Here is a 26,922-nt window from a genome sequence, read left to right on the forward strand (position 1 = left end):
CCCAGAGCTTGAAGTGAACCATGAAATTTTAAAAGATTGTTTATTGCTAGATCACTGGGAAAAGATTCCCTGGTTGAAATATGTGCAACAAGTGTGCGAAAAGCTGGGCCGGCCCGAATTGTTCGATAAACCCTCTAGTTTGGTGAAAGGAGACTTGAAATGGGCAAAAAACACTTTTTTGCTGAATAGAGGAATGGACAGAGAGGGCAGGGAGCTGTTAAAGCCCTCTGTCAGGACCCATCAGCTGATCGTTTCCTCTGGCTCTGAACCAGAACTGTACCTTAAAGTTGTAAATTATGCCAATCATAGGTACTTGCTAACGAGGTTCCGATTGAATAAAATTCACCTTCTAATTTCTGGCCGCCCTGTCTGGACCAGGAGCACGGACTTAGATTTATGCAAATGCGACGGCTGTTCAATTATGGACACTGCTCACTTTTTGTTTTTCTGTGATCACTTCAAGGGCATTAGATCAAAATTTATTATACCATTGTTAAAAGGAAAAGGCTTTAGGCAAGTGAAGCCAGCTTTGTTGTACCTTCAACTTTTGACAGAAATATGGGAAATCTTTAACGTGGCAAAATTTTTAACCATAGCAGTGAGACTTGCCAAAAAGATCGCTTGGTCCTAGTTGATTTTCCATAAATGTTAACCACTGTATGAATTCTTCAATTAGGTGATCAATGTTTATGTTGTTGTTTTTAAACTCTATATCTTAAAAAACAGGGAATGCATATCTTATTGGGCATTCCCTGTTTTTTATATATGTTGTATTTTATCATATATTATGCAGCCTGGTGACCTGTGGACCTTTTTAATGCTTGTACACTTTTATGGTTTTTGTGATTTAAACCGAATAAAGTATCTTTTGACTTTCAAACATCAGTAGACATACTCTACCCATGTTTGGAAGGATCTGGGAAAAGGGAAAGGTGCCATCAGACTGAAAAGAAGAATGTCTCATCAAGAGCCCCAATGAAGGTGACCTGAGTAAATACACAAACCACAGAGGGATAGCTTTCAATCAGCCCTAGGCAGAGTGTCATCCTGAACAGCAAGCTGTCGTCCGCAAAGATAGATGATGCACATACTAGACTGCAACATTTCTCATTAATATTGATCAGTCGAAGGAATGGAACTACCCCCTCTATGTCAACTCCAAATATGAGAAGGCATTTGACAGGGTGATCAGAGAGAACATTTGGAAACACCTCCACCACTGCAGTGTGCCTGATAAACTTGTAAGAATCATCAGGAACTCTACAACGAGGGAATGAGCTGTAAGATTATCCATGGAGGACCGGATTCATCCAAGGTTGTTTGCTCTCACCTTTTTTCTTACTCCTGGCCATAGACTGGATCATGAAGACATCCACAGCAAGTAAAAGAAATGGGATCCAGTGGACATCTTGGACACAAGCTTGATGATATGAACTTTGCAGATGACCTGGCCCTACTCTCCCATACCCATCTGCAGATGCAAGAGAAGACCAACAAAGTGGCAGCCACATCAGCACAACTTGACCTCAACATACACAGGGGGGGAAAACAAAATCCTGAAGGCAAACATGGCTAGGATAACTGCAGTCACTCTTGCAGGCTATGCACTGGAAGAGGTTGAGGCCTTCACCTACCTGGGCAGTGTCATGGACAAGCAGGGCAGCACAGATGTCAACATCTAGGAAAGAATCGGCAAAGCAAGGGCTGCCTTCATTCAGCCAAAGAAGATCTGATGCTCCAAGAGCCCAATGCTGAAAACGAAAATCAGGCTTTTTAATACCAACAGAAAACCGGTCCTTCTGTATGGAGCAGAAACTTGGATGATAATAGTGACCATCACCAACAAAGTCTAGACCTTCATTAACACCTGTCTTAGGAAAATCCTCTGAATCCACTGGCCAAACACCATCAGCAACAATAAACTATAGCAGCAGACTTTTTAACACCCTGCTCATGAAGAAATAATAAGAGACTTGTGCTGGATAGGTCACATAATCCGTAAGCCTGCATCAAACACTACCAAGCTAGCCCCGACCAGGAATCCTAAAGGGAAAAGGAAAAGAGGAATGCCTGGAAATCCCTGGTGTCTAGTCCTCGAGGCTAACTGCAAGGATATGGGTTACACCTTGAATCAATACAAAAAGACAGCAAACAGAAATAAATTCACAGTTTTATGTACCTCCCGTTCTGTATTGGCCACCATGTTGCCTATTCCTTATGTTGGTCTTTTTCTCTTTACACAGATATTCTATCTTGTGATACCGAAGTGGGATAGTTTTTATCCATACTGCCCTACTTATGTAAGGCCATAGTGGGAAATTTCCCTACCAATGAGTTCATGACTTTACGTTTCCATATCAGATGAATGAGGAACCTTCTCTGATAGTAGGTCATTTATAAATATTTATTTAAATCTCGCTCTTTTCTTTTGGCAGTTTACACTTTATTCTGATCCACATCACTTTATCTTTGAAAGCAGGTTCCTAGAGCCCTTTTATAACAACAGTTTCCTCCTTCACAGGGTGTTATTGCCATGATTTATGGTGGAGTCCAGTTACACACTGGCACTTATGTGATTTTCTCGTCCTATGCCCACTATATTTAGCTAGGTCATTTATTCCATGCCTTTCCCTTTTCAGACTAGTTGTTGTGAAGATTGTTGTGAGCCCCCTGCCATGTGCATTGTTCTTCTGAATATGTCTTGATTGGATGGCTTTCTGCAACAGCCAAAATTTTCACAGACAGCTCCCTGATGAAAGCTGTCGATATTGATTGTATTTCCGAAACGCGTGTCTACGCATTTCTGTTCATCTGTTCCAATACATGCTATACCAGTACAATTCTTGTTGTATTATAACTTTTATCAAAACTAGTAACAATTTTTAGAACCGGTTTGACTTCTTTTGTTTTTGGATGTTTGTTATGTGATCATTGTTACATAATTTTTTATAAGTGTTTTCTGTTTTCATTGTTCTGCAACTGGTCATGTGTTTTTTGTGCTGTATTTAGATTGAATATTTGTACTGTGGGTATTTTCATGTGGTGCTCACTAATTATATATATATAGATGTCAAGGTAATATCACAACAATATGTGCTATGACTCTTTATTTTTTTTTTAAAGGAATAAAAAATATTTTTGTATTTAAAATGAATAAATTATAAACTCAACTTGTCTGACTTACGGCTTTTGTTCACCATAAACGTACTGTTTTTGCTATATGAAGATTTGGAGAAATATTTATTTCTGCTTGCTATGTGTATTTTTCCCTGCCTTCTTCCATTCAGTCAGGGACCTTTTGAAGTTACACCTGGAGTCAGACTGAAAGAAAAGTCCAGGACAGAGATGGGTGGGGAGACCTGGTTGATGCTTATACCCCAGCGGGTTAGTAGGCATAAGTAAGTAATATGTTTACCTTAGTACTTGTGGGCAGATATGACTGTCCTTGTTGTACGTATGTACCCAATCAAAGGTTAGCACCTATTAAATGAAATAAGTTTCCCCATGTTAACAAGTGGTAGAACCAGGCCTTACAGTAGTGAAAAACAAATGTAGGGTTTTTTCCACTACCTGGACATGTAGAGCTTAAACCAACATCCTGTTTGTTAAATACAGTGCACCCAGCCCTATGGGCCTTCAAAGCCTACATTAGGGGTGAATTATATGTATTCAAAAGTAAGCGTCATGCCTGGCAAATGGTTCATTTTGCTTGGCCAAAATAGCAGTTTAAAACTGCACTTCAAATATTCTACCTAGCTGCAGGAGGGGAATCCTCACACTAAAATTGAAGCATACTAATATCAGAAGATGAAAATTCCACTTTTTGTGATGTATTCTAATTGCCGACTTAGAACCTTACCTTATTAAATCCTGATGAAGTTCCACCGTTTCATGTTTGAGAACGAAATGCGTTAGCTGGTCTTGTGATTTAAAATAAAGAACATTTTTGAAGAAATCAATATGGACTCAAAAAAATCTTTTCGGTGCACCTCTTTCTTGTTCAACATAAAACTGCACTACAGGCTGCAGTGGTAGGCAGGCCTGTGATAAGTTTTAAAGTGCTGCTTTAGTGGGTGGCACTATGACTGCTGCAGGCCTACAAGTAGCATTCAATTTCCAGGGCATCATGTGGTACCATATACTCAGGACTTATAAGTAAATTAAATGTGCCAATTAGGTGTAGGCCAATTTCACCATGTTTTAGGGAGCGAGCACAAGCACTGGTTAGCAGTGGTGAAGTGGCAGATTCATAATGCCAACAAAAACGAATTCAGAAAGCAGGAGTGATGAATGCAAAAAGTTTAGGGGAAGCCCACATCAAGGAGATCAGGTCTAGCAATTAGTTTTTAATTGAAATTACCCTTTTCTGAATTCCATAATTTGTCTACTTTTCAGAAATGTATAGCTCATTAGGTTCAAAATTAGGTTTCACATCTGTTTCCACAGCAAACTGCGAGTAGACAGAAACCACAAAAAAAAAAAAAAAGTCACACTGCCTGTATATGAAAGCAGGGCACAGGCTGATTTAAGCCCAGGAAATGGGTTGTTAGTGTTAGTTTTAGAAAGTAAAACCCTACACTTTCTTGCACAGCAACCTTTCCCAAAATAAAATAAAAACAACATGTTGCTATAGTTTAGCTTATTTTCTTGGTTCCCTCCAGGGGCATCCACAAAATCTGGGTACCCTATAAACAACCGACGTGTGGGAAAATACACAATTGTGGCCAGTATACGTTTTGTGGGGTAAACAAAATTTTATAGCTTAAGCGTAAAGTGCCCTAAGCATAAAAACAGACAGTCTCAGCTTAGAATGAAGGTGAAGGGGGCACATTATTAATTAGGAGATTCAATTTGAACTAAAAAACCTTAACGCCATAATTACCAAAACGCTTGTCCTTACTTACGCTTGTTTGCTGAATTAGGATACCAGTGACCATGTATATTGCTGTTGAAAACTCAGTGGCGGCTAGCATGGAACGGGGGTGGTGAGGTACGGGAAGGGGGGTGAAAAAAACAAACGGAAAAATGCTTATCTCTTTGGCCCGCCTCGCCTCCCCTCCCCTGCTGATGCCCCAGAACGGAAGCAGAAACTGGAAGCACACATATGCTCCCTCCCCTAAGCCAATCACAATGCTGCAGTGCAGCGCGGCACTCATACGGGGAATGGGAGCCTGGGCATGTTCCTCATCCGGCTGTGTAATACAGCCTGGTGGGGGACATGCAAAGTGCGCAAGACTGTTTGGCTGGCCCAAGACGGCCAGCCAAACTGTCCTGCCCACTTAGAGTGTGCCCAGCACTACTACCACTGTGACCCCAGCACCGCACCACCCTAACCCAGGCCCGCAGCTACCAAAAATAAAATGATAATACCAAAGTTATTATCATTTTATTTTTTATTTTTCCACTGCTTCGAAAGTAGTGGAGCGACGCTCCTCTACCTTAGCGGAGGAGCCGCCCCTGCATAGTTTGCTAGAGAAAATCATTTGCATGCGCTCTGTGCAGCATCAAACTGTACATTTTGTCTGTAACATGAAATTAACGCACATTCCAGATCGATATTGTAATATTCAAAGCATTCTTTAAACAGAGGACGAGACTTACAATTCACATAAAGAAAACCATGTAAATAAACAAGTGAATGTGAATGGTTGAATCATAAGGACATAGTGCTATATGCTCAAATACCCTTAGTCCATGTCTATACTGTGCCTGAAACGGTTATTCAAATACAGCAAACTAAATGAAATAATTGACTTAAACGTTGTAAACAAATTAAAGCATCATAGTTGTGCCAAAAAACATCTGTTTTAAACAGAACATTGTACCTCTTTCCCATCACTGCCGAATGGAGTGCTGAATAAATTTGTGGCGACTTCGTGTATAATAATTTCGCCACTTGTTGAGCCAGAAGCGATACAGCAACCGTTTCCATTAAACTTTACACAGGTTACATCACCCGTGTGCTTCTACAAACAAGAAGTTCACAGTGAGATACAAAGTATGAAGGGATCTTAAAAGACACTCGTCTTTACTTGCTGTAAACGATTACTGTACAAGCCTTAAACAGGAAGTTTAACTTCTTACCTGATGGGAACGATAAAGTGTTCTAGGGTTTAACTCCCAGATATTGACAATATTTTCAACTCCTCCACTTACAAGATATTGAGATTTTTTATCGAAATGTATTATGGTCTGGCTTTCCTAAAGAACAAAAAACAAACGGATTACTTGGGTTACATTCAACGTAATGCACAAGTCACTTACCTTCGGTAACGATATATCTGTAACAAACAGTAGTTAGTCTTAGATTCCTTACCTTAGAATATCCCCAGGCATCAGACTGGATCCGGAAAGTTTTGCGTAGCAGTACCCTTGTGCGTCGGTATGAGTCGTCCATGGCTCCGTGTCAGCGTCGTTGGCGCCGTGATGACGTCAGTTCTTATACATAGCTTTTCCGCACCAGAAACGCAAGTTAACCCCTCCCACGCTTATGACGGAACCGCTCCGTCATGCCCCTCGGGTGGGCTGTGCTGGTGATGGAGCAGTTCCGTCATGGTCCGCTCGCCGCGCCTGCGCGGCGCGTTCCCTTGAGCGGGTGGGGCCATGACGGAACCGCTCCATCACAAGCACAGCCCACCCGAGGGCCGTGACGGAGCGGTTCCGTCATAAGCGTCTGAGCGCCGCACGGCCACCCCACCCCCTTAGTGCTGCGGCGGCAGGGTTAAAAACCAACACCGGTGCCATGAAACTAGTGCCCTCTAGTGAATTACCTTAACCCTAGATATCGGTTTGCAGAACCGGGAGGATTGGTGGGCGGTAAGGAATCTAACACCAACTACTGTGTCTTACAGATATATCGTTACCGAAGGTAAGTAACTAGTGCATCTGAAAGAAACAGGTTAGTGTTAGATTCCTTACCTTAGAGTAGATACCCCAGCAATACCAACCCCGGTGGTGGGTCTGCGAACCAATGATCACACCAGAAAGTCCTGGAGAACAGAACAGCCAAAGAAGCCATCTCTCCGGACTTGGCCGTCCAGGGAGTAGTGTCTAGCGAACGTGTGCAGAGAGGCCCACGTAGCTGCCTGACCGATGTCCTGCAAGGGGACTCCCCGAGCCAGGGCAGTAGTAGCCGCCGTGGCCCGAGTGGAGTGGGCACACAACCCCACTGGAGGCTCCTTCTTAGCCAGAGAATTACAGGCCTTAATGCACAAAACGATCAATCGAGAAATGGTTCGTTTGTGCACCGCCCGTCCCTTCTTAGCGCCCATGTAACCAACAAAGAGCTGGTCGTCCACCCGGAACTGGCATGTGCGGTCCAAATAAAATGAGAGTGCACGTTTTGGCTAAAGACGGTGGAGCCTCTCTTCCTCCTTCCAAGGGATGCGGAGGCGGAAAGAAGGTGGGCAAGGTGATAGACTGTCCAATGTGGAAGGCTGTAACAACCTTGGGCAGGAAAGAGGGACGTGTTTTTAAGACAACCTTGTCCGGATGGACAGAAAGGAAAGGATGCTTAAAAGAAAGAGCCTGGACCTCGCTCACCCTCCTGGCAGAGGTGATGGCAACCAGGAATGCAGTCTTAAGAGTAAGAAGACGGAGAGGACAATTGTGAAGTGGCTCCAAGGGAGCGCACATCTAATAAGTAAGAACAAGGTTCAAGTCCCACTGAGGCATCACGAAAGGAACAGGAGGAAACATGTGAGTGATGCCCTTCAAGAATCTATTAACAACAGGGGACTTGAAAAGAGAAGGCTTAGCCAGAAGCCTTAAGAAGTCTGAAAGGCAGAGAGGTAGCCTTTGATAGTGCCCACAGCAGAGCCCTGCTGGGTAAGAGAAAGAAGAAAGAGGAGAACCTCTGAAAGAGGGGCAGAAAGGGGATCCACAGCCTTTGCTGTCCACCATGCCACAAATCTGTTCCACCTGCAGGCATATACCATTTTTGTGGAGGGACGCCTGGCTGCCGGAATGACATCACAGACTTCAGGAGGCAAGTCAAATGGCCTCAACTGCCGGTTCTCAATCTACACGCATGGAGGTGGAGGCTGGACAGGTTTGGGTGGAGGACGTCCCCTGCTGCTGCGACAGAAGGTCCTCCTGAAGAGGCAGACGAATCGGGGGATCAACTGGCATGCTGAGTAGCTCGGGATACCTTTGTGTCCAGTCCGGAGCCACAAGGATGACTTGGGCCCGGTCGTGCCTGATCTTCTTCAGCACCCAGGGCAGAAGTGGTATAGGCGGAAAGGCGTACAACAGACCGCAACTCCACTCGCGACGAAAAGTGTCTCCGAGCGAGTGCCGCCTTGGAAATTCCAACGCGCAGAACTGATGACATTGCGCATTCTCTTCTGTGGCAAATAGATCTAACCAGGCTCTCCCCACTGCCGAAAGAGACCTTGCGCCACTTCTAAGTTCAGACGCCATTCGTGATCCATCATGCACCGACGGCTGAGTTTATCCGCCCTGGCGTTCAGGGAACCTGCCGGGTGTTGAACCACCAGGGTGATGCCCTGGTGTTCCAGCCATTGCCAGAGGGGCAGAGCCTCCTGTCAAAGGGTCCACGACCCCTACCCACCCCACCCTGTTTGTTGCAGTACCACATGGCGGTGGTGTTGTCCATGAACACCTGCACTACACTTCCCCGGACAGAGGGAAGGAATGCCTTCTGTGCAAGCCGGATCGCCCACAGCTTCAGAAGGTTGATTTGGAGCCGGGACTCTGCCGGAGACCAGAGGCCTCTGATCTCTACCTCTCCCATGTGGCCCCCCCAGCCCAGGAGGGATGCATCCATCACAACTACGTGCTCCGTTGGAGTAGGGAGAGGGATCTGCCGCTGACCCAATCGCGGTTTGTGAGCCACCACTGCAACTGTCTCGCAGTGCCCTCGAGATCAGGACATGGTCAGACAAGTTGTCCTGATGCTGGGCCCACTTAAACTTCAGGTCCCACTGCAGAGCCCGCATCCGCCACCTGGCGTGATGCACCAGAAGGATGCAGGAGGCCATCAGCCCCAGAAGCCGCAGCGTCAACCTGACCGAGACCCGGGATAAAGGCTGAAAGATCAGAATCAGAGCCTGGAATATCCCGAACCCGCTGTTCGGGAGGATAAACCCGAAACTGTGCCGAATCCAGAACCGCTCCGATGAAGAGGAGCTTTTGAGAATGACACAGGTGTGACTTTGACACATTGATGGAAAACCCCAGCAAGTGCAGGAGGTCGGCCGTAGTCTGGAGGTGGCTGAAGACTGTCTTGGGCGAGCCCACCTTCAACAACCAGTCGTCGAGGTAGGGGAAGACTGACACCCTTAACCTGAGCAGATGAGCTGCGACCACCGCCATCACTTTCGTGAACACCCGTGGGTCGCTGGTAAGGCCAAAAGTGAGCACGGTGAACTGGAAGTGCTCGTGGTATACCGTGAACCGCAGGTAACACCGGTTGGCCGGCAGGACGGGGATGTGGAAATAAGCGTCCTGCAAGTCCAATGCTTCCATCCAGTCTCCGGGGTCCAGGGCAGCTAAGACCTGAGCCAAAGTCAGCATCTTGAACTTTGGCGTTCCGCAGGTCCAAGATAGGGCATAGGCCCCCTTTGCCCTTCTTGGGAACCAGAAAGTAGTGGGAATAGCAACCACACCCTACTTCTGGCCCAGGAATGCGCTCGATGGCCCACCTGGCCAAGAGGGCCGATACTTCCTCTTGCAGAAGTTGCAAGTGATCCCCCGACACGCGGTGGTACTGCGGTGGCATGGCTAGAGGGGTCACCTCGAAGGGGAGGGAGTAGCCCCTTCGGACGATTTGCAGCACCCACCTATCTGAAGTGATGTTGTGCCAGTGGAGGAGGGGATGGCGGACCCTGCCCCCCACTGGCGTTAAATGGGCTTGAAAGCTCGGACTAGGAGGGTTTTGAGGCAGATGCTGCGGGTGTGGATGTGGACTGGCCTCGCCGTTGTCCCCTGGCACCGCCACAGCGGGTACCACGTCTGCCGCTGAGCTGGATGTTAGACTGCGGACCGTGGCTGGTAGGACGTTAAGGGGCGCCCCTTACTTGGCCACGAAAAGAGCGAAAGGCAGAAGATGGCTTACGCTGAGCCGACAGGCCCAAGGACTTGGCCGTAGCCCTTGAGTCCTTGAACGTTCAAGCACATAATCTGCCTTGCCACCAAAGAGGTGGCTGCCATCGAACGGCATGTCCATGAGTGTGTTCTGGACATCAGCCGAGAAGTTGGCGGACCTCAGCCAGGCGTGGCGGTGAACCGCCACCGTCGTTGACATCGCCCTGCCCAGCGAGTCCGTGGTATCCAGCCCACACCGAATGGAGTACCGCGCTGCGTCTCGTCCCCCCGCAAGGGCTTGAGCGAGCTTTGCCCGGGCCCCCTCCAGGCACTCTGGCAGCACGACCGCAACCGTATCCCACAGAGAGTGGGTGTAACAGCCCATAAGGCAAGCGGTGTTGACTGACCGCAACCCCAAACTGAGGGAGGAGAACAGTTTCTTGCCAAACTGTTCATACCTTTTGGATTCCCGATCTGGAGGTGAAGTCGGGAATGCGGACTGGGAAGTAGAGGCCTGGATAAGCAGGCTCTCGGGGTGGGGTGGGTGGACAGAAAACTAGGGTCGCCCGAAGAAGGGCGGTGGCGCCTGGCGATGCTCCTAACTACAGGGGAAACTGTAGCGGGCCTGGACCAGGTGCCCAACCGGATGTCCAGTGGAGCCTCATTAAACAGCAGTAGAGGCTCCCAAGAGCCTGCCTGCAGTTTAAGGCCGACAGTGAGGATGTTAGACCTCACAGTCGCGACGGGGAGCTCAAGAGCCAAGGCCTTGGCCCCCCTCGTCAGCACCACACTATAAGCAGCCCCCTCCTCCAAAGCCACGGTAGAGGGGAGACAAAACCAGTGTCAGGCGAAGTGTCGAGACCACTGGCTTCCCCTAGCTTGTCTGTCCAGTCCTGAAATGACTGACACGCCCATGTCAGAGGTTCCTCAGACCCCTCCCAGTCACCCTCGCCCTCCATTTCCTGAAAATCAGGTGCAAAGGATGGAGCCGGATCATAGAAGAATTGCTCTTCTGACGGCGCCGAATGCGGCGTTGAGCGACGCCGGTCAGACGGCGGATCCGGACCGAGGGAAGAATCAGGGACGGCGCCATCCAGGGACGGCGCTGGGGGTGACACCCTAGGGGTCGACACCGGCGGGGTCGTAAGGTCGACCAGCGGCAGCCTGGATCCGGAACCCGGCCCGCTTGGGCTCCCAGCAGGGACCGCGGGACCTGAAGGCGCCGCGGAACCTGACTGAGGAGAGAGTGACCTCATGGCCATGAGGAAGGCATTGATCTCCTCCGGCGTCACGTTTGGCCCAGGGACCGGCAGGTATGGAGCAGGCCGCGACGCCTGAGGCTCCGGCGGAGCCGCGTGGGCGGTGTCGACCAAACCCCCAGCCGCGTCGGGGTGAGTCAGAAGAGCGATGTCGCCTCTTTGACTTCTTGTGCCTCTTACCTGAGGACTTGGAGCCCGAAGAATGGTGACGACTCGTCGAGCTTCGATGACTGTGGCCCCGCAACCGGTCCCTCGACCCCCTCCTGGACCGGGCCCGTGAGTGGCGCGGGGCCGACTGCCGGATCTCGAGGTGCTGACGGGACCGCTCCCACCTAGCCTTCTACCTCAGAGCCCAGCAGTCGGGGCACGACTTGTCGTGGTGGTCGGCTCCTAGGCAATAGAGGCACCGGCGGTGGGGATCGGTAACCGACATCAGTCGGTTGCAATCGGTACAGGGCTTGAACCCGGGCATCCCTACCGGCACCGAGAGTCGTAAAGACTCGAAGAAAGATCAAAAAAGATCGAAAAAAGTTAGTCAAAAGTGACTGAAGTACTGCTTTTTCTGGATCTGCGCTTGCCGAAACGAAAAAAAGAAGAACTGACGTCAGCACGCGAGGGCGGCGTCTAAGTACTCCGACGACTTCATCGCAGTGCCAACGACGCCAACGACAGACGCGGAGCTGCGGACGACGCCTACAGATGCGCAAGGGTACTGCTACGCAAAACTTTCCGGATCCAGTCTGACGCCTGGGGATATTCTAAGGTAAGGAATCTAACAACAACCTGTTTCTTTCAGATTTTTTAATACCAGCCTAGACATCAACCCTGAAGATTCTTAATTCTCCTGAGGATTTGTAAGTCCAGAAACTACTTACGCTTGTACACTTCGGGACGCTGGTTACTTATATAGTACACAAGTTCAAGGGTGCTGCAGGTCACCCATCATATCAATTTAGAGAATAAACTGCAGTGGGTGTATTTCCAGGAATTTATTCTATTGCCCTCTTTTAATCTCATCTTCATATAGTTGGTCTGTATGAACATTTACTCGTTTCTCCCAAACGTTTGCTAACATGGCACTGACCCCTCCTACCTTAAATCCAAACTTCAGGCTTCTGCTCCAGTTCGTACAATGCGTTGTTCGGCTGATAACCTTATGATCATCCCTAGGATTTCTAGGGTTAGAGCCTACATCGCAAGCCTGTGTTTTGGAATAAGCTGCCTTAGGAAACATAGAAATTATGCAGTATTGAAGAAAAAAAATTAAAGGATGATCTCTTCCCATAGGCCATCTGGGGCCATATTATGCATGTTCATTGTTTGCGCCCTGTGCACCTTTTAAAAGGTGCGCCAGGTGCAAAAAATGAAAATGCACCCCTATTAAGTTGAATGCACTGTCCCAGGGCAACCGCAAACTATGTGAAAACATGGAGTGGATGCTTGCAGCCGCTCCGCGTTTTCACAGCGCAGGTGGCAACAGGCTTGCACTTTTTAAAGGGATTAGAGATCCCCTTGCAGGCGGGTTTAGTCAGTGACTGCATCTATCAGCAAGTCGATGTCTGGGAACTACATAGGACCCCCTCTCCCCTCCTCCAGAGGGCTGCTTCTGGGGGCACACTCACAGTAGTGCGCTTTGAATGTGACCCCTGAGAGCTTCTTGGCCTCTGTGCCTGCGTCTGTAATATGGCGAGGGTGCAGAGGCAAAGAAATTCCCTAATATGCAAAGGGCAGCCCCTATGCAAAAGAGAGAATGGCCCCTGAAGGTATTGATGGAGCCGTATTACAGTAAGTGCCCCGGGGATGCGCAAAAGGACACAACCGCTGTTGCGCCCCCAGGGTACTTACTATAATACGGCCCCAGATTGGAATATGTGGTGGGTCCACCTTGCCTTAGCACCAGGACACCCACACCTGGGTTATCACATGCTATAAAAAAATTACATATACACCAAAGTGATGCATACAGATTAAGGGCAAAGAGCAGACCCTATAAATATTCTTTCAATAACAGAGCTTATTCTGCCCTGCAGGCTTCAAAGATGCTTCATTTTTTTTAAAGTTTAGCATGGATTGTTACAGGTGCAACAGGATGTATATGTGGTTACCTGCACCTTCCCCATTATCACCAAAGTAATTATGCATGAAGTGAATTATACTTTTGGACAGGAAACTATGAAGATAATCTTCAAAGATAAGTGCCGCCCAGCCACTAGGCACCATAACTAGGTTGGGATCCCTGACATAACCAAGCCGCCTTCAACATACACCAGTCAAGTAGGTGGGAATAGTTGTTTACTTGTACGTAATTAGGGCATTGACCCTCAAAACAGCTACATAGGCTGTTTTATAAATGAAATATAAATAACGTATTGACCTGGAACTGACCCAAAGTATTTATCCAACGCTGTTGGGCCTGGCCCTTTTTTCAGGGCTATCCCCAAACGTCTTGCCTTCTTCCTCCTATTTTTTCTGGCTTCTTTCTGTTGGCTTTAGGACTCTGGGCACTTAACCACTGCTAATAAGTGCTAAAGTATAAGTTCTCTCTCCTTTAAACATAGTATGATTAGTTAACGCCTGTTTGGAATATTTAATTTACTTGCAAGTCCCTTGTAAAGTGGTATCCCATATACCCAGGTGTTGCAAAGTCATCCTGTGACCTGGGTACCCTCCAACTTTTAGCTGACTGATACTGGTGGTAACTGATTTCGACTGACCCATGGCTCTGCCTAACCAGGCCCAGGACCAGTGCAATGCTGAAAGAGACACGTTAGAATACAGTTAAAACACCTACATACACTAGAGTACACAATGGCATGGTGGGGTACCCCTGTGATTGGCATGACCTCCCCTATAGGCCCCTAGTATATAATAGGGCAGGGGAATTGAAACTACCTAGAGGTCCCCAGTACCATGGGTCATTGCAGTTTAGAGGCCAGCAGCCTTTTTCTGCACTTGCATGTGTGCACTGCTGAAGCCTGAGGTCAGTTCAAAAACACCCCTGGATGCCAGGGCTGCTTTTAAAAAGTAAATTGTGCCCAAACGGAACTTTGGGGATTGGGGCACTTAACAATGCATAACCTACAATGTTTAGGTATATTAGGGACCCCGGGGTCTCCACTAGGTATCCCAGGGTTGGGGGCAGGTATTTATAAGGTGCACCCCTATAAAATGAGTTTTACATGACTGGGCAAAGTGCAATTTCACATTTCACTCCTCACATTGTGGTAAAGTGCTGCTCAAATTCGACTTTGATGCTAGGAACAATGTGGAGGGAGAATCTGCTATATTTCCACAGATTCCGAACCCCTAAAGTCTCCCCTAGTTGCACATGGGGTGGTTCTTGTAGATATGTGGCAAGTACATTATTTAAAATATGTTTTTGTATGTCCTTGTGCTTGAAAAATGGCCCAAGTCATTTTTCCCATTGCAAATCCTCTGTTTCATATGTTAACATGGTAGGAAGTTATTAATTATTAACTCGATAGGAGAGGGATAGAAATGCCATTCAAAGACTTCCCAGAATGGCATTATTAAATCCAGCAATATCATATTGTTGAATTTCTCCTAAAGTGTACATACAAGAAGTTATAAGACTTTCTTATCTGTAAGTCCAAATTCAGCCTTCCAGTGGTCTGCCCTGATTGGTCAGAGTTAAGTGACTTAGCCAGGCTAACTTGAAGAGGTGATAAAGAGCCCCTGGGGTTAACCAGCTCTGCTGGCAGGGCAGTGTGTTGTTCCATAGGAATGCCAGGTCAGGGGGAGGAGTCGTAAACTATGTTCTTCAAAGAGGAGAGTAGAGACCAATGAAATTTACAGCTCTGAACATCCCACCTTAAGCAGATGGTAGGATTAAGGAAGGTATGCAGATGCAGGGGGGAGAGTAAGTAAATTAACAATACAAGGGGTGTGTTTAGCCAGATCTTACCTCCTTGCTGGAAAATCAGCCATTATGGATTTCAGAAGATTTGATGCACTCTGGGACAAAATAATGCCACACTATACAGGATGTGGTCATATCTTGGAGGAGTTACCCTGCTCCCATTGGTCAGAAGTGACCTCCTGCTTGACCCAGAGAACTTGGAATAAGTATCTGAGGGGGGCAGATCTGCTGCTTGAAACTTACTGAAGCAAGACATTGCCAAGCTGAAAAGTTTTGCTGTGCAAAGATTTCGAAGGCCTTGCCTCTGAAGACTACACCATCTGATACTACAGCCCTGTGGATTATCTTGCTGAAAAGGAACTAAAGAGTGGACTCCCTGAAAGCTACAGGTTAAAAGAGTTCATCTGGAACATCACCAACTAAATTCGCACCTTGGAGAACCACCAGTGGATTTGTAAGGGTTTTTTACCAGTGGATTGTGGGAACGGAAGTCCTCAACTTTCAAGGACCATCTTGGAGCTTCCAGACCCTTGGAGTGAGTTTGAGACACTTTAGGCCCCTTGAGGAAATTCAGGAAGAAGTTCAAGAAGCTTGGAGAACTTTGGAGCAACTTTGAAAAAAAGCTCCACAGAAGGACCTACTTAACCTGGTCAGCCAGGCCACTTGCCTTCAACCGCGAGCCGGCCAAGCCAACGAGGTTCGTCCCACTAAAAGCTCCATCCCTCCAACTTTCAGAGATTGACCGGGTCTAGAGAAAATCTGAAGCCAGGGAACCCTCACCGGATCCGGCTACATGAGGAGCATTGAGAGACCCCACGAGAAAAAGCCCCAGAAAAATTTCTAAGTCCGCTCATAGAAAAGGTGACGGGAACCAACCGCGAGAGCCATCGCGTGCCGGCCTGGATTCCTGGGTTGCCCCACTGAAGAGATCTTGAGAAATGTTCTAAGTCTACTCCAGGGAAGTTGACTGGGACCTCGTCACAAGTCAAGCTGGCAAAATCTCACTTAATCCAGACTGGTTGGGAGCTTCGAGGGGCCTCGAGTAGAAAAGCTCCAGAAAAGTTTCTAAGTGTGAAGGTGGAAACTGAGACCGGGACCTTCTGCGAGCTGTAGCCGCTCAGGGCTCCATCGCGCCCGGCGTGAAACTTTGACTTTGCCCCAGTCTATCGCGAGCAGGTATCACAATATGGTGCTATAATCTTCTAAGTGCTATATTTTATTAAATCTTTGAAAATTCTTATCTCCGGTTCCCTACATTGGATTGTTGTCATTTTGGTGTCATTTTAAAGATAAGAAGATTTCCTACTGTTATACATTGGTGTTGGATTTTTATTATTTGTTGTGTCTTAATTATTTACTGAAATTGTGTTTTTAAATGCTTTACATACCTATCTTGGAAGTTAAGCCTGCCTGCTCGCAACCACGCTACCAAGGGCTGAGCATAGGAATAATTTTCTAAGACCTATGCTGAGTCCTATCATGTGTTGGTGGCCTTATTGCCAGTGGCAGACCTACATTTGCCCATACCAATAACCCACTTTCCAACACCAGGGCTTGTAAATTAAATGCTACTTGTGGGCCTGCAGCTACCCACAGAAGTAGCCTTTCAAACCTGTATCAGGTCTGCCTCTGCAGTGACTGCATGCACAGTTTACTGCCAAATTAACTACTTCCCAAGCCTTAAACTCCCCTATTACTACATATAGGTTACCCCCAAGGTTGGCCCTAGGAAGCCCTCTGGGCTGAGTGCTGCTTACGTAAAAGGTAGGACATGTGCTTTTAATATGTGGCATGTCCTGGTAGTGACAAACAGCTAATTTCTCCATGCTGTGAGACATACTCCTCTCATAGGCTAGCATTGGGAATTCCCTTATATATGTTTAAGTGGTCATTCCTGATCTGAAAGCAGTAGCGTTGCCATGTTTGGTATGTCTAGAATGGTAGTGAAAAATCATGTTTACTTCTGTTGGTGGAATTTGTATTACTATTTTAGAAATGCCACTTTTTGAAAGCGGTAATTTCTCTGTGCTTATAACTCTATGTCCTTTGCAGCCTGACTCCAATCCACATCTGTGCCTGAGTGACAGCTACATCTTGTGCATACTTTCCAGACAGCCACAGCACAGGATGCCTGGGCGTGACAAGAGAGTCAGAGGCATCCATTTTCATACTGATAATCTTCCTGGGCTGGGAGAGAAGGAAGCGGGCGCACTTACGTTTGTGTAGGCTGTGTCCCGCCCTCACACAAAGGGCTTGTTTACCCCCCTACAGTACGTCTGGAGCCAGGGCTGGGATTAAAAGGGAGTGCTGTGCACTTGTAAGGTTTCTTCTGAAGTGCCCCCTAGATCAAAGACATTTTGAGTTTAAGAACAGGGGGATCCCTTGCCGTGTGGAGCCAGAGGGAGGCTCCACAACCAGAATACGCCACCTGGCCTTGAGGAGGAAACGCCAGGCCCCGCTCCTGAAGCTGCATGAGAAGAAAAGCTGCACCCCCCTTCCTTTGGGGAGAGATGACTCAGCACTGCACCCCCTAAACACCGCAGTCGGGTGCCAGGGACCTGAAGGTATTTGGAGCTTGCAGCTGTACTGCACATTCGTGGGCAGTTAATCTTTGGTAACTCAGCACGGAGGCCCCAGCGAGGCCTCCCCACTGAAACCTTCTAATTGTGCCTCCCCCTCCTTTTACCAGATAACACATACTTCGGGGGCATTTGTGTGGCTGCCAGGTACCACACAAGATGGTGATCGAGAGATTAGCATAGCAAGTTTAGTAGGTGCACATGTGCCCCAGTGTCCAACTCTTTCATCAAAGGCACTTGTTTCATTTAAAGCCATACAATTACCATAACCCTGCTAAAATGAGTGCAGGCATTAATGGAGCTACGTGTCTTGACAGTTACTGATGTTTTTTCCTCTTGCATCTCATGCCCTAATGCACAGTGTATGTTGTTTTTCAATACCTACATTATCAGAATAACAAATGCTATTTCAGTACTAGCATAGTATGCACAAAAACGTTGTTTCATGAAGTCTGAAGCATATGTCTTTCTCTTATTGCACCTATTGTGACGTTTAACAATTGCCTAGTTGGTAATGTAATCATTGATTCATGTCATATTGGGCTATGTTATATGCACAATATAACCTATATTTTTATAATACTATTTGGAGTCACTTTTGTGGTATATTTATTGTGCTACTGGTTTGTGTGTTACACAAACGCTTTACACATTGCCTCTGGGGATAAGCCTGACTGCTCTGTGCCAAGCTACCAAGGGGGAGCACAGGTTACCAGGTAATCTTTGGTGTGTAACCTGCTTACCCTGACTACAGTGGAGGGTTCCGCCTGGCTTAGGCACATACCCTAGCCAACAAGAAATCCCATTTCTAACACATGCTGACACAACACATATCAAACCATCAAATATTTTGAGGCAGCTGGAGAACATTAGTAGTCATGGAGCATAAACACCTTCCCATGGCTGCACCCAGTGATCAAAGTAAGTGAGCTCATTTTAGACAAAGAAGCTCAATTACCCCACAGCTATTAACAACGGTAGTGCCAGAAATAACCAGACATCTGTCAAGAATGCTCAGGATTAAGGATGGGCCACTGTTATGCCGAGAAAACCCTTTAAAAATGAAAAACAAATTAGCTATACAACTCAGTTACGTGGATAGTACTGTGATATCCCAGTAGAGGAGTTTTTGAGTTTTGAGCAGGTTCTCTTAATCTTCAAAAAATCCCATTTAAGTTTGCAAACTTTTCACAAGCAATTTACAATATTAATGGTACTAGTGGAGTTTACAACAACTTTACTAAACAATTTCTTTCTTCTGAGTTTTCCAAAGCGGGCAGAGCAAAGGTTTGCATCTACTTTTTCGTAGTAATTCTGTGCTTTCTTATGGAGGTTACAGGTGGTCAACCTCTTTTCCACTATTTGCATATAGAGTATAAGCATATGGACACTTTGGAAGCTGTAAATGTGTAAACTTTGCATAAAATTAATAATTTAGAAATTTCTCACTTGCTTCTGTTGACAGTGACACCACTTTTCTCTGCCATAATACTTCCTGCAAATATTATTTTAGACCATTCTTAATGCCCCAGTCCTCGATACTTCTCCGTCCTGCTTCCATAGGTCCGAATACCACCTGCTCTGAATGATTCCACAGCCATGTAACCTCCCACCCCTCCTCCTGCCTCCAACAGGTGTTCAAAATATCTGAATGGCCTACTGTCTTCCAGACATAAGGATCAACTACTGTACATAGTTCTATTTTTTTAAGCTCCCAAGACCCAGATATCCCAACCCCTAGATACCTTGCTACCTCCCAGTGTTAAATGAGCAATAAATACTCACAATGCCAAGTACATTCCTCTTTAACCTCTATACGCTCAGCCATGGGAGAGTCACTGTCCTGGACGGTTTGCCCTTTAAACCTTCAGTGTTTTATAAACTCAGACAGCATCTGAAATGGCACTTAGCCTGGAATTATGTGCTGCCTCGGATGCCAAACGCCACTAGACTTTCGTTTTGCGTTTAATAAATCACTTCAGCATATGAGACATTCACCTAAAAACACGTAGTTGAAGCGCAGTTACAAATTCAAACTGATAAAACACTCAAATGTTCAAGGTATGTTAGGAGCACAATCCATAACTCGCTCAACAGCCATGCAAACAGTAACGCGCACACCAAATACAAGGTTCATGACGTCACCCTATACAAATCAGAGCTGCTATCAAGACAGACCCTGCAATGGGCTCTGATTGCAATTACAACGTCCAGCTTTGAGGAAGAGACCGTTCATTAAACAAAAGGCAGTGATTATGCTCACAGACCATTGAAGCTATTCACAATGGCCTCTGATTGTCAGCTTTCATGAACATAGAATTCTGATTAAATAATACACGGAGGTTAGGGGGTATTTCTGAAGCTACTGCCAGAAACAAAAGCTAACAGTATAACTTGAGTAGAATGTTTTGGTTTTATTTACCTTACACAGCAAGTTTGCCAATTAAAGAATGAAATATGGCTCAAGCTCAGAGATTTTGTAATCGTTTCTTTACTAATTACACACTGTTGGTAATGGTGTAGACCTGCAAAGACTGTCATCCTGATGGACTTTCTCCAAAATATGGAAAATATTTTATTTGTCCTTCTAAACTAGGAGTTTTTGTAACGCTAAAGTGTGTCCTACGAAAGCACATGCACTTTTAATATATTCATCTATCAACCCAACCCGTAAAAAACTGTTATACTTACCCCTTCTGCGAAATCAAAAAGAGGAACAGCACTGGACTGGCAAGTTGAAATTACTATTTTATCACCACTGCAAGCAGCACTGGCCAGATAGTTATCTGGGTTGCACGTTATGGAAGACAACGCATGACATTTTTCATACACCATGACAGTAACATCGGAACTATAATATTTTTATAGTGCTTGGTTTGACCCATTGTTGGTGTACACAGCTGGTGGTGCACAGCAAAGTTAAATTGCCTTCATATGCAAGTTCAGCTCTAAGTTGTATATAATTCAAAAAGTCTTTATTTTTCAACGGTGATAGCAAAAGACAGCCAAAACATTTTGTTCACTGAACGTGAACTTCATCAGGGCAAGTAGAATTGTGCATTGATCAGAAGTGGTATTCCGTTTCTTAATTTCACCTGTTGTGACCCCAGTCCCTGAATTGCATTATATCCTCATTTCTCCTGCTAATATGAATAATTCAGCCAGGTTGGGCTATTATGCCTCCAACGTTGACACCTTAATACATGGTATTCACTGCTCAGCTCTTGTGACACACAGGTCCATTCCCTTCCTCTCTTAGACATGTACATCAAGGCAGTTGGCATTTCAACAAAATAAAGAGCCCCACACTAAATTATCAATCCTTTCTCCATTAACGTAGATTCCATTACAAACCAGCATGCCTTTTTGCTGAACCCTACCTTCCACATGAACCGGTTGGGGGTACTTGCTATATAAGTTAAATTACACTGTGTACTGTAATAGCATTGGTGTCTTTTTTAATGTTCTGAAAGTTAATGAAAATTAAGACTTTGCTGAAAATACTTGTGTTGAGTACTTGAAATGTTATAAAGATGTGCCTAAATCTATATCAGACATACTTGATAAAGTTTCTTCCACTTTATGGTCCGAAATGCAAAGGATGTTGGCTATGTCTTGCTGGGAGAGCCGGTAAAGATTAAAGTAAGTCCTATGAAGAAATGTCCTCGCATTCCTCTGTACCCAGAAGCAGGAATTTGACTTGTTATCTCTACCTTATTTAAAAACTGGGCCTTCGTGCCCACTGTGACTGTGTGCAATATTCCCATTTCACATATAAAACACCTGACAGACTTGTGCATCTCAGAGCTATCAATGCTGCTGTATTAGCCAGTCTCCGGTTATGCGCAACTCTGCGATTGTATTGTCATGTATTCCAGCTACTGCCACATGGTTCACTTTTGTGGATCTTTGTTCTGCCTTTTTTCTATCCCATTACATCAGAAGAGGCAGTATCTATTTGTTTTAACAATTTCTAGAGGCCAACTCACTGGTGGTAACTTCCACAAGGGTTTATGAATCGCTATCCAACTTCTCTCAAGTTCACACCATCCCAGCAGGGTAGAGACACTTGTCCACAGACTGGATTGAAGCCATCCTTAAGTTGCCAAAATCTGTTACATTTACTTAGGTAATGCCTTTATTGGGAATTGAGAACTATTGAAGGCAATGTATCATGGACTTTGCTTCTAGAGGTATGCCTCACCAAGAATATGAAAGCAAAGGCACCACAGAATCTTCGAATTTGACTTGGTAGGAAGAACACGCTTTTGTAAATCTAAAAAAAAAAAAAAAAAAAAGCTCTTTCTGCAGCCCTTGTATTAGGATTTGCAGATTACTCCGTATTCTTTACTATTTATTGCGGCAAAATGGATGGGTGTGCTTCCAGGGTATTGGTGCAGAAACACAGAAGTCAAATGAAAACGTATCTACAATTCCTCTGCTCTTGATGCAGTCACATGAGGGTTTCCCGCATGTTTGTGAGCTGTAGCGGCTGCTGCCCCTCTCGTAGAGGATTCTGAAAATATGGTCTCTGGTTCTACTCGCATAATGGCTATGCTCTGTGTCATAGATGCCATCTTACTCATCGCTAATACATAACATTTATTTATGGTGAGGGTATCATAGTACCAAATTCTCTTATTCTACACTGTCCACATCACCTTCGTCCATTGCCCCATTTTGAATGCAACATCCATACTACCCAAGCCCTAGAATGGGGAGTCTCATAACTGCTTAAAAGTTACTGCCCGCCTAACGCCTGGATCAATCTCCCTAATGCACCACTACTCACTCATGATCTAATAAACTAGGTTGATGGTTCATGTTTCAGAATGAAAAAGGTTTGTTGGTAGTTTGTCAAGTAGGTACATATATTTCCAACACAAAACTCACAGGTGCTCTGTTGTGTGTGACGGAGTTGCTGACCGCAACACAGCGCAGCGGGAGGAGCCGAGAACGCTGACGCTGCCCTCGCCGTTCGCGCCCGCTTCCTGGACCATGGGAAGAACCAGGAGCAAGGAGCGAGGTGTGAGGTGGAAAACGCGGGGGCAGGCAGAAAAGCCCCGCAGGCTGCCACGGGTGGTATCAGTACCGAGTAACAGTACAGAGAACCGAGCTATTTGCCCTTATCCACAAGGTAAAATCATAAAAGCAAACAAGGCTGGAGGGGAAAGCCTGTGGTTTAGCATGTACTGCGTGGGGCAAGCTTGAGGCAAAAGATTTGTGCCTGAGAAAGCTGAAGGAATCCCCTGGCACAGGTGTAATTAAATGACAACGTGGTGATGAAAAAGAAGGAAAGCGGATTGAATTAAACCGGTCAGTTAAGCCTGTTCACGCACAGCGGAAGTAAGTGGATCAATAACTGAGTTTAAATTAAGTTATATATTAAAATCCTAACCAAATTTGGTACTGATTTATAATATATAGAAAATTGACACCCCCAATTACGTCTACAAGAAGGGTGGGGTTGGAGAAAACAGACGACAGCACAATTCTCTGGTGGTAAGCATTTTATCTAAAGTTGGAAGCCAATGACATTGTATGATGGCCCCAAAAAAGACAAAGCCATAAAGTTCTGAAAGAGCCGGATAGCTCCATTAAGGAAATTGTGCCTGAAACTAAGTCCCGGGTAGAGAGCATGGAATCATCTAAAGGCGTGGCAAAAAGGTCTTCTTAAAGAAATAAAGATACAAGCGAAGCACCCAAGGTGGATCAAAGGGAGGCGCATACGTATCGAAATCAATTAAAGACTTCGTAGGAAAACAATAAAAAAAATTGCAAACCCCAGTGAGAACCCCGGATATTAAATAAAGAACTATTGTATGAACTAATGGATCTGGAGGACTGTGTATCCAGTTTAGATGTACCCTTTAGTAACCAACTGAACCAAAGCCCAATTGAGGTCACCCCAGAACCTAGACTATCCTCCTCGCCTCAGATTTTCTTCCTGTCAGGTGGCATTGATAAGACTTGTGAAGGGATGAACTTAACCAACTCTAGAAGAGAACAGAGAAGTTACTCTGATCAGATTAGAATGTCCACGACCGCAAAGAGCATCGACCAGCATGAAACTCAAGAAGCAGAATTTATAGAAAATTCAGCGTGTTACAATACTTTGGGTATAGATATATCAGCAACAGCTTCGGCGTCAATGCTAGATATAATGTTAATGCTACAAAAAACCTTGCAAGGGTTGTTGGAAGTGGCAATGTTAAATAATAGTATTCTAAAAACCCACGAAACCCAATTTCAGAAGATTGTAGGGGAAATGCAAGGAATCAGAGGGCTGATGCCCATGATAGTGAGACCGGCTCAGACCCTGGACCTCCCATTGCAGGTAGAGGAGAGGGATTGTGAGCAGATGATTGACCATCAGGAGGTTTATATATTGAGATGCCTGATGTTGGTAAATAGATGGAAGGACCTATTGTGTTATAGGCGATATAACGTACAGAGAGTAAAGAGAAGAACAGCACCCTTAAAAAGAAGCGGAGGGCAGTGAAAAAAAGGCTGGAAGGAATCCCAAGCGTTGTGAAGAAAGGGAGTAAAGAAATGGTAATCCCCCAAGAAGATAGAGCTATAGTAAGAAAGAGGAGGTCAACGAGGATCCCCAAAAATAGTGCAAGGGTAGGGGAGGTAGTAACGGCAAAAAGAAAGGAGAAAACAAAATTAGTACCAACAAATAAAGGAGCGGTCAAGGTGGTTAATTCATGGAAATTACCCCAGGGGAAAATGAATATGAACAGGATATTAGACAGGGGAGAGGCCTCAGTAAAAAGAGGAAAGGAATGGGATGGGATGGGATGGAGGGGAAGCAACCTGGTACTTTTCCTGCAAAAGATGTGGATAATCTGTGGTTATATTTTGAACCTGTCGAAATAGAGAAAGGGAGAAAAAAAGGCAGGAAGGTTATACCCCTAAACCGTTCCCAACTTGTACATTCCTTCTCTAAATGCCCTAGTCTGAGGGAGTTGGGATCAAAGGATTTAAAACAAGTAGGTTTCAGTAATAATAACAATGGGAAAGAACTTACTAGGGTATTATTGTACTCAAGTTTGGTAAAAAAAAGCAATTGTGAGGGTGGAAAAAGAGATAACAAAGGAAGGGATAAGGTTGGTACTGGCTAGAGAAATAGAGAAGAGGAATAAGCAGGACAGAGCCTTTTTAGCTTGTCATTCAGGCTTGGGAGGAAGGCAGATAAGTCTGATCTTAGGCGAGGGAAGTGCAGGAGAAAATATGAGAATGGTAGTTGGGAACCATGAGACAGGTAACCCTTGGGGTGATTGGTCCATTAATGATAGTTGGCCAAGCGCCCCATATGGGCACAATTCCACTGACGACCATTTGAGTGATGTCGATTAGGGAGGAGGGGTGTCGTATAGCATGAACCTGTTATCCTGGAATGTAAATGGGCTAGGAGGGGAGATAAAAGTAGAAAGTATAAAAACCCTAGCCTGAGGTGTTGAGATAATAGGTTTGCATGAAACCTGGCTTTGTGACAATACCCCTGTCTTTGAAGGTTTTGTGCAACTACATAAGCCATCAAGAAGAAAAAGATGTTGTCGCCCGGCTGGGGGCATTATGACTCTTGTCTCGACTAAGATAGCGAAAAGGGTCATGATTGTAAATACGACATGAAAATGGTTACTGGTCAGAGATGTATTCCTGCTCGGCTTAGAACGGTTGTATGATATCATGATGATTGTAAATGTCTACATTCAATGGGGAACAAACGAAGAATATGAGGTAGAAATGAGACTTTTTGAAAATGATCTAGATACACTGTGTGAAAAATTTGAAAATTATACAATTGTAATGGGTGACTTTAAGCATAAACTGGACCCCTTGAGATATGACCGTTGGTTTAAAGACCTCTTGAGCTCAAATAATATATCCCCAGCGAGGTTTCCAAATTGTACTATTTCTAAACAAGACGTGAAGTTGGGCACATTTTTGGGGCTAAAACGATTGTTTTGCCTAAACGGCAGATGGGAAACAGACTGCCCGGCAAAGCAGACCTTTAAGATAGGTTCCCAACTTTGCCCAATTGATTATGTATTCATTCATGCGTGGGATTTTTAACTTATCAAGGGGTTTCAGATAACTCATTGTGATGGTAGTGACCACAATATTCAGCATTTCGTATTAACAAGAGGACCCCCAAGCTATAGAGAATTAGTTCTCCCTCAACAAGTAGAGTACCCTAAACGTCTGACAACAAGACCAACAGAGCAATATATTGTAAAGCTAGCTGGATTTCAACAGGGAGTGGGTTTGGAAGATGTTAGGACTAAGAAAGTGTCTTGGTTCGAGGAAAAGATAAAAGAAATGGCGCAGTGCCTTAAAGTTGAACTAAAAAGTGAGGAACCATGCACAATTGTTAAACAATAAATGCAAGGCAAACAGCCTAGCTGGTTTAACGGGGAGTGTTTAACTAAGAAAAGAAGAATAAGAAGAGAAGAAAGAAGTCTGAGGAAAAAACATGATCCAATAAGGCACAAAAATGTAAGTAATGTGAGGAAGGAGTATAACATGTTAGTTAGAAATTTAAAGAGGCCTACAAAGAGAAATGCTGGGTCACCTTGCTGGAAATTATTTAATCTAAAAACTTGCTTAAGTTCTGGAATTTGATAAACGAAGCATCAGGACAGGCTAAGGGGCTATGTCCTGTATAGTAGAGGAAGCAGCATGGGCAGAATATCTAGGTGAGTTATACAGAACAAATGTTGAAGTGGAAGGTGGGTATATCCGTTCCTGGAGGGAGGCTGTGGTAGATCTAAAACCTCTATTTACAACAGAAAAGGTAAATAAAATCATAAGACACTTAAACCTAACCCGTGCCGCAGGACCTGATAATCTACCAGCAATTATTATAAAATCCCAGAAAGATTGGTGGGTGGAATTTGTTTCCTGTATGTTTTTGGCAATATTGGAGTCAGGTCAGATCCCTGAAAAGTGGAGGGGAGTAGTAATCGGACCTATCTGCAAGAAGGGAGACAAAAAACTACAGACTTATTAACTTACTGGATATTGGGGAAAGGGTATTTTCCAAAATAATTCTGGGCAGTTTGAAAGACTGGGTGGAACAGTGGTCGATCATACCAGTGGAACAAGGAGGGTTTAAGAAGGTTCATTCCACGATCGATCACTGTTTTGC

The 26,922-nt window shown here is 45.3% G+C and overlaps 1 protein-coding gene across 1 annotated transcript in view; it reads right to left on the reverse strand.

Moving 5' to 3' along the window:
- LOC144821209 (protein NEDD1-like) overlaps nucleotides 1-26,922 on the reverse strand; it is a 752,172-nt gene that overhangs the window by 533,064 nt on the left and 192,186 nt on the right. The window contains exons 3-5 of the mRNA XM_078677987.1: nucleotides 20,457-20,551; nucleotides 6,085-6,201; nucleotides 5,826-5,966 (exon numbers count right to left, since the gene is read on the reverse strand). Coding sequence (XP_078534113.1) covers nucleotides 5,826-5,966; nucleotides 6,085-6,201; nucleotides 20,457-20,551 — 353 coding nt within the window. The remainder of the gene's footprint in view (nucleotides 1-5,825; nucleotides 5,967-6,084; nucleotides 6,202-20,456; nucleotides 20,552-26,922) is intronic.

This window comes from Lissotriton helveticus, chromosome 1_1 (assembly GCF_964261635.1).
Source record: "Lissotriton helveticus chromosome 1_1, aLisHel1.1, whole genome shotgun sequence".
Classification (NCBI taxonomy): Eukaryota; Metazoa; Chordata; class Amphibia; order Caudata; family Salamandridae; genus Lissotriton; species Lissotriton helveticus.